Raw genomic sequence first — 11,236 nt, 5'->3', positions numbered from 1 at the left:
TTCTTATTAATATTAAATGAATATTTTTATTAGAATTCTTTTTTAATTCATAATTCAAAACTCTTATTTTCACATAATATAAACTTGCAATATTTAATATGAATAACATAATATATTTATCAACTATAGTACTTAGCGACAAAGTTCATACATACACTATATTGTACTAATTTGTGTGACAATATTATTACATCCTATTTAAATAAAACTATTAATACAAGTAAATTATGTTTTACAGTATGATGGTAGTTGCTGAAGTCATAAAAAGCCTATCGGTATGCTTATTCATTAGAGCGGTTCGATTCCTGAAACTATCTCTAGTCTGATTAAGTGTGGTAACAGGTATGGAGTTATTTTTTGTAAAATTGTTTTAATTGATTTAATCTCTATTATTTTAATAATTAACATTTCAACTTTTAACTTATTTATTAATAATATATCTTTCAGTTTTAAGATGAGTCAAAAATGATGGTTGAACAGTTCTCCATTAACACTAACTGGAAGAAATAATTGTTTTATCATTTGTCTAAATAGACTAGGTAAGGAAAGCACTCTAGATTTGTAGTATTAATAAAAATATTGATACATTAGTAGTTTAATATCAATCTAAAATAACCTAATATAGGGTATTTTAAAAAAAAGAAATCAAATGTAAGTTATCATTCTTTTTAATAATTTAATTTACTATTTTCTAACATTGTTAGTTTTTGTACAAGAATAATTGCATTTACTTGTAAATCTTACACTTCATTGGTATGAGATAACAAACTAGGTCAACTTGATGTATACCGGTCACAAATATAGTCGATTCATGAAATCACTCTTCTAAGTGTTACTGATAGATAATTTAAGTTAAATGGTATAAAAAAATGTCATTATCAATTTTCATTATATTTAATTTTAACTTCACAATTAACAAACGATAACATTAGTAAATCATTTAAAATTGGTTTTATACTATAATTATTATTATTATTATTTAACCATTTGTTGTTTTTTCAGCTAGAATGTGACCAGAGGAAGATTAAATGGACATATCATATATTTCTCCATGGACACTGTAGTAATCCATAGACTGACTTTTGACACTATTTGAATATTTGTTGTTGACGTTAATTGGATTTTGTGCAAAACCCCTGGAAGAATATTCTGTATCAGACTAACAGTATAAACGCCACCCAGTAATTCTGTTTACCTGCTGTTAGACATCGTAGTACCATCTCCAATCTCTTTATATATGTTTAATTTTATTTAAAAAAGTCTTACTATAATTTATTATTAATCAAGTATAATTCAGTTGATTATTTATTGAATAACTTATTATCCTGTCTTCAATGTCCATATAAACTGTACTGTATTTATGACCACTACACTGATATCTCATTTGGCTAAATATTTTTAATTTTCAACTACATTAAAACAAAATTAAGATTGTTTAAATTTTTTTTTGAATACTTGTATTATTGTTTGAATATTTTTACACTTTGAGTGTCAATACAAGTATCTTATAATATTCTAGATTTAAAACTGTATTAGTTTAAAGATACTAACAGTATATTACTATTACAATTTTGACAAACATAATTATTAGCCTACCAAACTAATTGTAAATGTAGTTTCTGTATTTACTTATTTATTAATATTTACTTACCTTAATAACATTAAAATATTAATTTATTGTAAAAATATCTTGACCTAACTGAAAGATTGAAAATTTGTAAACTGTTGTGAAATTATGTCGATGTTGTTAGGAAAAAATGTGTAGTCAAAATGTTGAATACCTAGATTAAAAAAAAATGGTACAATTTTTTTTGCTAAAACAAGTAATTATACATTTGTAAATTTTGATGTTTAGTTTATAAAATATACTTTTTTTAATTAAAAAATATCTTTACTTAAGTATCATAAAATTTTTTTTTATTTTAATCAATGTCAATTCACTGATTAATATATTATGTATTAAACAATTGAATATTTCTACATATTTTATACTATTTACCAGATTATTTTATGTGTCTTAAACTATTACATTTATTATTTCTATTATTACTATTTATTGTTTTTTAAAAATGACTTATCAAACTTTATAAATTATAAAATTGGTCTGAAATGTATACTGTGTTACTATAAGTAGCCTGTTAGACAGGAAGTCTATATTGTTTTTTAGAAATAAAAGTTGTTTTTTCTTGGTTAGCTTAATTATACAGTGTGATTCACTAATTTTCTCTCATAATAATTTCAATAAGGTAAAATTATTCTTCAAAACATTTTTGTTTGTGTTATTTTACAACTGAAAACATGTTTTATTAACCACTTACTTTTTTGATAATTTTATATTAAATAATATTTAATTATGATAAAAGATTCAAAGCTTATTTAGTATATTGTATATATTTTTTTATAATTTTATTATATAGAAATGCATTTGTTTTTAGATGTAGTTTTTGACACAATAAAGTAAAAGTAAACCAAATGTATTTTTTCTAAAACTGTTCTCATAGACACGTTTACTCTCGATAGCGAGTGATTTGTATGTGTGTACTGTATTAAGTGATTTTATATAATGCGTTCAAATGAAGGATGTTAAACATATTGAATACTCTCTTTGTTTGAGTATACAATAATGTGTTCGATATAAATTGTGTTTTAAAGTCCAGACACCGTTATCTTTATTTATATGCAGAGTATAATACAGTTAATAATTAAAGATTCTACAAATAAATAATAAATTAGCCTTAGTAAGTTTAACCCTTCACTGCATGAATTTTTTTTTAACCATATGCTATAATGTACTTAATATTACATGACTTGGTTATCGCTAAGTAAATGGCCATTTTAATGAAAAAGTACATAGATTAATAAAATATGGGCTATGCAATCTTCTAACAAACATTGATATTTTCAAATCAAGAGATAATTGTAAATTTGCAAATTTATATTGACCAAAAATTGAATCATATTTTTAAATCATATGAATAACTTTTACTGAACAAATTCATATTGTTTAGTTTGGTTTCTTTAATAAAAATATATACCCAGAGTAGCTTAATATAAACTAATTTCTGTAAAATATGAAGTGAATGATAATTATTTTAAAAACCTACTAATAGATTATAAATAACATTCAGTCCTGCAAGGTATTTTAATACAGACATTTAAAATACGTTATTTGGTATTGAATACTATTTTTGATAATTTGTTATTAATTATTTAATTATTAAAAATATATAATTTGTATGGTACGGGATACTGTTTAGTTAATTTTCTTTTAAGTATGACGTTTATACGATTATGACCCTAGTTTGATCATTTTTATTATTATAACAGAATTGTTTAATCTAGTTTACAATAATTTTATATTATGCAATATTCTTATTATCTACCTATTATCCCATGCAAAAGGGCCGTACAACAATTTTCTTTCTCATCACAAGTCTTTATCCGGCAATAGGTTCACTTTGGACTATAAGTTTATAATGTATATATTGATTTGTGTAGAAACTTGAAAATTAAATATGTTTTATTCTAGTTATTTATGTGAGGTATTTAAACTACAAGTGTCATATGTTCCGTTTTTCTTGCTTTAATATATCCTTTAGGTACCAAATTTTGTTAATAATATATCTTCTAAAAGACAAGATTGAAGACAAAGCGCATAAGCTCCTACCTGTATTCTTTAACTACAGAATACATATGTAAGATGTGGTAAAACTAATTTATACTTGACAGCCAAATTTTGAAATCGTCAACTAATTTAGGTAAAAAGTAAAAATAATGTTTTATTTAAATAGTAATATAAACAATTTGTGGGAAATTTCAATAAAATTATTATTATTTTATACCAAATAATATTAAATTATAACATATACTTATAAGTTATGTATATACACTTATATAATGTAATTTTTTATGAATTTTACATTATATAATTTTACGTGTATAGTGAATACGATTAATTAGAGAATTGATTAATATCTAACTACAATTTTCAATAAAGATAAGAACCTAACTAAAGGCAATGTTTTTGATATTAAAATACGAAATTTCTCTTGGCGGGTTTTTGGTAAAATCGATGTTGGTACTATCTGTAGTATTACACATTTTATAGGTTATGTAACATTTATTTCTTATAACGCGTTATCATTTTTTGGAAGAACTACCCCCAACTCACTGGTGACTACTGACTAGTGACTGATAACCATAGACCTATTATATAGCTGATATAAAATCTATGCTGATAACTGATAAAAATCAAGTTAACTGTTAAACTCAAATCGCAACTGCCAACCGGCGCGAGTAAATACAATTAAAAAAAAATGTTAACATAGTTAATTTTGAAAAGGACAAATTAAAAATTATCTAATAATAATCATATGAAATTTCACAATGGTTATGAAGTATGAGGATTGAGGACTGTCTATTGCTCAAATAATCAATAATTGTCTACATTATTTTTCCAAAGAGTTATAAGTAAAAATAAAACTATGTTCTCAAATTTCTAACCCTGTCATTAGTATTGAGTTTACTGATAATACACAAACGTAAAATATGAAATATCCCAAAAGCTTGGTTAAGTATATCATTTTCATTAATAAATATTGTAATTTGTTATAAGTCTTAATTCATTTATTTCCGGACAAAATCAATACTTAAGATGCCTAGAAACGTGGAAATTAAAGTGCACGTCTGTGACTTAGATCTAGTGAAGCAACGTATTATAGATTTGAAAAAATCTAATTCAGCTGACAATGAAACAGTGGTTTTGAAACAAGAAGATATATTTTTAAATTTACCTAATGATAAAGCGGGTAAACTAAAGCTTAGGAAAATAGAGGTAATCATGCATTATATTTAGATGTGTGGAACGGGATAACCCATGGAAGTTAAGATAAAGTTTATTTTTCTAATAAACAAGTATACAATTTTATTTTAGTTATATTATAGTTTTTTAAATAAAAAAAATTAAGAAATTTGCATAGAGCAATAAATGCATGAACTGCAAGTAGGATCGCTGATTGTTAAGGTGTGGGAAGTAAAAAATTCATGTGGTAAGTGAAGGTATTTAATAAAGTAATGGATAAACAGGGAATAAACCTACCAAGTTCATTGGTACAGGGTGTTGCTATTTGGTTAAATTTAAAAGGAAGTTGAGCAAGGATTTTGTTCGATTTAATAAAAATTATCAACATGTTTTTGATGAAACTAGGTATCTGAGATTACGCTCTATTAACTTTAAGGAGGAACCTCAGCTGCAACACTAATTAATCACAGCCCTAGTAGTATATTAGTCAGCTGCTGAGGTTCCTTTTCATAGTATAGATATAGTCCAACATAAAAAATGAAAACACATTTATTGGCAATAATAATTTACGAACATTTCTTAAATTAAATGTATACAACCTGTATGAATTATTATGTTTGTTTTTATTAAAATTCTATTCTATACTTAGGGTTCCCCTCAAGAACTCATATATTATGACAGAACAGAATGTCCTGGACCGAAACTAAGTTCATTTTATAAATGCAACGTTCCTGAAGAATTAGAAAATGTACTTTTAAACGCTTTAGGTACTTGGGGCGTTGTAAAGAAACATAGAACATTGATAATGGTTGGTCAAACTAGAGTTCACTTTGACTGTGTTGAAGGGTTAGGAAACTTTGTCGAATTGGAGGTATGTGTTAATTTATTATAAAAATAAAATTATACTCCCATAATATTGCTATACTATTTTTCATGTCGTAATTTAGGTAGTACTGAATGAAAATCAAACAGTTGAGGAAGGTCAAACAATTGCCATGAATCTTATGTCGCATATGGGATTTACAGAATCTGATTTATTATCTGTTTCATATGTAGACATGTTACGTCAAAAAGATAATCAATCATAAAAAAAAAAAAAAATTTTATAATAAATTTAAATTTGTTTCATAAAATAAATATAAATGTACTGTTAATAAATATAAATATAAACTGTTTATGGAGATTTCCAGAAATCAGAAGATTTGTCAGTTTTATTGCTTCCAAGTGATATATTATCACTTTCCAGGTTATTTTTACTAAAAGATGAATTTATCAAGTTTAAATGGTCCTGTTGAATATTTTCTTGTTTTGGAGACAAACCAATTATATTTTCATTGTTATGAATTTTTGTATCATTTGTTTTTGATAAATTACTTGGATTCTTAGATGCAATATCTGTTTGTGCTGTATCATCTATGTTAAATTCTATTTCATTCGAATCCAATTTCTTTTCTTTTAATGAATTTGATTCAGAAAGTATTTTTTCAGAAGTAGGTGATGTACATTGAGATTTATTCTTTACATTCAATTCATCTATCGGCGATACTTTTCTATCAGAACTACTGACAGGTGATTGAATATTAGAATTGGTTGATTCGTAATATGATCTGTAAGATGGCGGAATTTTGATAGGTGATATATCATTAGAATAACCCTTTGTTCTTGTATTTCGAAAAATCCTAGGACTTGTTTCAACGTCGTTTGGTATAGAATGATTGGCTCGTCTAATCGATCGGTGATATCCAATTCTATTAGCTAATTCTTTTAAATTAATTTTATTTCTATTAGTTTTAAAAATACCAAAGTCTGAATCATCTGATAAATAAGAACGTATTTCGTTGTACGATTTTCTATTTGTAATTTGTCCTTGATTATTGTTACTCCGTAGGCGTTGAGATTGGAATGATTCAAAGTCTTGTTTGATTTTAGCCTTATCTACTTCTATTCTTTTCAGCCTTGCCGTTGCCTCTTGTATCATTTCATCTTCAGTCTGATTGTCTGACTCCAACAAAGTTGTTGAGTGATCAGTGGTAGTAGTGGTAGAATAATTTTTTTGGCTCGAACGATTTTTTGGTTTTAGGTTATCAACAAAAGTAAGCTTTTTTTTTACATTCCTTACACGGTAATCTTTGTAAGTTGGAGACACTCGTTGAGTTTTTTCAATTTTTTTTACCAAATTAGAAGCTCTACACGACAATTCTTCAATTCTATTTCGTTGAATTGTAATAAATTCGCGTAACTCTTCATTTTCTTTTTGTAATTTACTAACAATTTCTTTCTCCTAAAAAATAAAAGAATAAATAAAATTATATACTTAAAAGTTTATTGTAAAATTTACCAATGACGCTTCAACATTTAGTATATTATTTTTATCTTCATTTATATTTATGCATTCACTTGTTTTGTATTGTTGAAGCTCATTAAGTTTAATTTTGATATCTTCTAGTTCTTTAGTTAAATATACATTTTGTGCCTCTAGATTTTTAACATGACTAAATTCAATTAATTTTGGCTCTTCTACAATTTTTGGCAAATTTCCTTCTTCTATCCTTAAAAGTCACACATAAAATATTACGATACTATAATTTTTAAAAACTTAAATCCAAGTTGATATATTTTTAAGTTAAGAAGTAACGTATTTACTATTTTTTAATCTTTGGAAAATAATAGTTGTAGTTATTGTTTGTGTATTAAAATTACATGTTTATAGCGTGGAGTCCAAAGTTTGGCAATGCTGTTATGTGTATATATAGGGTGTTTCTTATTTGCATGATTTCTGAATTTTAATTATGGCTGCCCCCTTACTCAATTAAAAATAAAGTTAAGCCTACTTTGAACTTTCTAATTTGATCCTAACCATTCGCTGTAACGAGGAAAATTAACTAGATTTTAGAATAAAATAATTTACTCTTGATATAAAACCGTTCAAATCAAATATTTGATTCCTTAGTTCATTTCTTTAGGTTATTTTAGAATATTATGCTTTGTTCTATGTAGACTTAGAGAACCATTTCGTTTTATTAAAAATTTTTTTTTATTTTTTATGACTCAATTACAGACAAAAATATATATATTTTGAAATCAATATTGAACTAAATTATTAACAAAAAAAATTAAAGAATATAAATACTAATACGGTACATTTTCAATAGAATTAATAGCACTCATTAAAAGGTAATAATGAGTGCTCACTTTAAACCATTAAAACGTTAGAATATTGATATCAACACCAAAACCTGCAGAAGCGTACATTTTTTTTCACTTAAAAGTAGCACTATAGATTAAATGTACTATATGTAATATGTGTAGTATATTTAATCTATAATAGCGCTGATCCCTGATAATTTCATATAAAATTAATTTTTGTCATCAAATATTTGCTTGCAGTAGAATAATTAAATTAAATAGGAAAATTGCAGGTATTTTAAATGGAAAACTTCTTCTCGTTACAGCGAATGGTTAGGATCGGATAAGAAAGTAGGCTTATCATTCTTTTTTTAATCTAATAGGGGAGGGGGATGACATAATTGAATAACAAAAATTGTGCAAATAAGAGCTATATATATATATATATATATATATATATATGTTACTTACAATTTTTCTTGTTTTAAAATTTCCATTTCTCTGAGCTTCAGTTCACATTTTTGATTTTCCACATCTTGTGATTTTTTATGATAATCTGCTTCTGATAACTGTATTTTTTTTTCCTTTTCCTAAAATACAATAGAAAAAAAACCAAAGTATGTACGTAATGTGTTAGAATATGACCAGAATCATTCAAGATCAAAATTTTGAGTGAAATTAGTAATAACGCTTACGTCAAGAATGTCAATTAACTGACATAAATGTTGTTGTTCGGTACGAAGTTGTTGCGTAACATAATCTATTTGTTTTTTATCAAAGAGTATATTGCTATGCTGCGATGTTAGCATTTTTTCAACTTCTGCTACTTTATCCACAATTTCTTTGTTTTGATTTTTAAGCTTTAAATATTCATTATACACAAATAATTGTTTGGTATAGTGGGTTTGATGGTACCTATAATAGAATAATTTTTAACTACAAATTTGATAATAACATTTAATGACAAATTTAATAATACAATTTAAAAAAATTACTTTTTTAATAGTTTTTTTAATGTATTTAGCTGTTGATTATTTAAATTTAATGAGCTTAGGATCTCATTTATGTTTACTAACCACTTATTAAAATTATGTTCACAATTATCATTTGTAATTGTAATACATTTCTCCAAACTTTTATTACTTAAAGTTTCATACAGTTTACTGTAACAAAATTGATATAAAACTATTAAAATTGTTTTGTAAATTTTAAAATCTAGACGTTTTAGAACTATTGTAGAATCTTTCACAATTCACTACTGCTAGTACAATTTATAGCAAGACGTTATTTAAAAATAAATTGAAGATGAATTCTATACTAGATCTAAAACGCTAGGAATCGGTGATAATTTTATGAACTCATAAAAATTACTAACAACTTACTTTTGATCAATATGCATAGAGGAAAAACCTTTGAAAAGACTAATAATTAATGGAAGTGTATTGTCACTGCTAAAATATATTTGGCATACTTTTTTTGAAATATCGGAACTGGTGTGTACACCCAAAGCTTCTAATATATCTTGTACTTCACATAATTGAAACCTAGGTTTAGGTAATGAAGAATTTGACGATACTCCCATTCGATTAACGTAAGTTGAAAACTCTTTTAAGTTTCCTAATAATGGAATCTTAAAAAAAAAAAAATTTATATAATGTAAAAAAAAAACAATATTTTGTGTAATTTCAGTAATACTTCAGCCATGAAAATAGATAAAGTAAATAAATTTTCTTGGTAAATCAAAAAATCTGCTATCATCAAGTTAAACGCTTGAATTTTAGGAGAAGTAATATTTTGTTCTTTAGTGTTCCAAGAATCCAGATCCTGCAACGATGTTATCATTTGCTCTCTAATGTGTGCTCGTAAATTAGCAATCAGTCCTTTTTCTTTAAACCTAAAAATTAAACAATTTTGATTTGTGAGTAAAAATCCTTAGCCAAGTGATCTTTTTAATCGTTACCATGCATAGAGTTTATTTTTGAGCGCAGCGTCTTCATAAATATTTCCATTCGTCAGACAATCATATAGTTTATCAGAACTCATAATAAATTATCGTTAAAATAACAGGTATAAATAATAATTAAATTAAATTTGTTAAGGATAAAAGAATAAGCAAAAAAAATACCACCGATTATATGAATATAATAGGTTTGTTCGTTTAAAAAAAAATGGTGTATGCACTAATAGTGTAGTGTATTAGGGGAGGTGCAGGTGTGCTTATTCCAAACAATCGCTTTTGGTGTTTTTGCTTTAAACCAAAAATCCACCATGAACCTTCATTTCCACCAGTGTGGAAAGTGTTGTATACACTAAATCCGTAAAGCGACACGTTTTAAAACAAGCAAACAATTTATCCAGCAATTATTCAAATCTTATCACACTGATAACAATTAATTATGATACACGAATTGTTATCGGTATAATATACGTGATTAAATTGTTTATTTGCATTACTTTTTTAAGATTCAGTGAAGAATATAGTATTGTTTATGTTATTAACGTAGTTTATAAGATTATTAATTACTTTAACGATTTTTATGTATTTGGTCTTAAATACATACAAAACTTTATCGTATGATAACCGGTCCCTGTGGCGCAGAGGATAGCGCGTTGGACTTCTAATCCAAAGGTCGTGGGTTCGATCCCCACCAGGGATGTATTTTGCAATTTTTTATTTACTCTTATTTTAGTTTTTCACTTTTGGTTATTTCATTTATTTATTATAATATTACTTATATTGAAATAATATTCAATAATATTACATAATGTTCTTGTAAAAATAATCAAAAAACACACTGACACAAAATAACGAAACTTATTTATTTAATTTACGATGTACATTTGCCATTTTTCCAAAATGAAATTCTTGAACGTTTTATTAAATTTAGTCTTATTATCTTTATACTATATTTTAGTTTACATTAAACGAAAAAAAAATATCCAGACATATTATTCGATTGATCGTAGTCTCACACTGAGACTGACCATTGTCTCTCGAGTGAAATTACTTTTTTTTTATTGGATAGATATTGAAACAGATAATAATATATTATGCTTATATTATGTTCCGACTAGAATTTTAAAATTGAGATCAATTATTTATGGAGATCAAGTGATTTCAAAGTACTGAATTTAGTACTTGCGGTAAGATGATTAAAAAAGAACTATCCGAGTAGCCTGCCAACAAAAACAGAAAAAGGAAACAACTTTTAAAATTCGTCCGTATTAAATTTAAATGAATAAGGATTTATTAATATTATTGTTTTTAGAAATTAATATTTAATATTATAAGTTTCGCAAATCTTTTAG

At 25.4% G+C, this 11,236-nt stretch overlaps 2 protein-coding genes, 1 long non-coding RNA gene and 1 other non-coding gene across 5 annotated transcripts; 3 read left to right on the top strand and 1 right to left on the bottom strand.

Moving 5' to 3' along the window:
* Positions 1 to 219: 219 nt before the first annotated feature.
* On the top strand, positions 220 to 1,791 carry LOC126833535 (uncharacterized). The gene is made up of 3 exons (XR_007684955.1): positions 220 to 342; positions 448 to 539; positions 1,003 to 1,791. It is a non-coding gene; the product is annotated as an uncharacterized LOC126833535 (long non-coding RNA).
* Positions 1,792 to 4,402: 2,611 nt separating this feature from the next.
* On the top strand, positions 4,403 to 5,960 carry LOC126833530 (uncharacterized). The gene is made up of 3 exons (XM_050564934.1): positions 4,403 to 4,834; positions 5,451 to 5,672; positions 5,749 to 5,960. Exons 1-3 carry the CDS (start codon positions 4,655 to 4,657, stop codon positions 5,887 to 5,889), a joined length of 543 nt encoding a protein of 180 aa, XP_050420891.1. The 5' UTR covers positions 4,403 to 4,654; the 3' UTR covers positions 5,890 to 5,960.
* Positions 5,358 to 10,313, bottom strand: LOC126833525 (centriole and centriolar satellite protein OFD1-like). 2 transcript variants are annotated; one of them, XM_050564921.1, is made up of 8 exons: positions 9,888 to 10,313; positions 9,623 to 9,821; positions 9,310 to 9,557; positions 8,923 to 9,090; positions 8,623 to 8,842; positions 8,399 to 8,517; positions 7,140 to 7,350; positions 5,358 to 7,082 (listed from the first exon to the last, which is right to left on the bottom strand). In XM_050564921.1, exons 1-8 carry the CDS (start codon positions 9,968 to 9,970, stop codon positions 5,976 to 5,978), a joined length of 2,355 nt encoding a protein of 784 aa, XP_050420878.1. In that variant the 5' UTR covers positions 9,971 to 10,313; the 3' UTR covers positions 5,358 to 5,975. The 2 variants fall into 2 exon arrangements, with proteins under 2 accessions (XP_050420878.1, XP_050420879.1); XM_050564922.1 differs by having other exon boundaries at positions 5,359 to 7,082; positions 9,004 to 9,090.
* A 198-nt stretch (positions 10,314 to 10,511) lies between these two features.
* Positions 10,512 to 10,584, top strand: Trnar-ucu (transfer RNA arginine (anticodon UCU)). The gene has a single exon. It is a non-coding gene; the product is annotated as a tRNA-Arg (tRNA).
* Positions 10,585 to 11,236: the final 652 nt, after the last annotated feature.

The sequence above is a fragment of the Adelges cooleyi genome, unplaced genomic scaffold (genome assembly GCF_023614345.1).
Source record: "Adelges cooleyi isolate 19-005CV unplaced genomic scaffold, UGA_ACOO_1.1 ACOO_flye_CR_arks_rails_tigmint_CR_PRNA_2, whole genome shotgun sequence".
Lineage (NCBI taxonomy): Eukaryota > Metazoa > Arthropoda > Insecta > Hemiptera > Adelgidae > Adelges > Adelges cooleyi.
The sequence above is the reverse complement of the archived record's forward strand: the minus strand, read 5'-3'. Positions and strand labels throughout refer to the sequence as shown.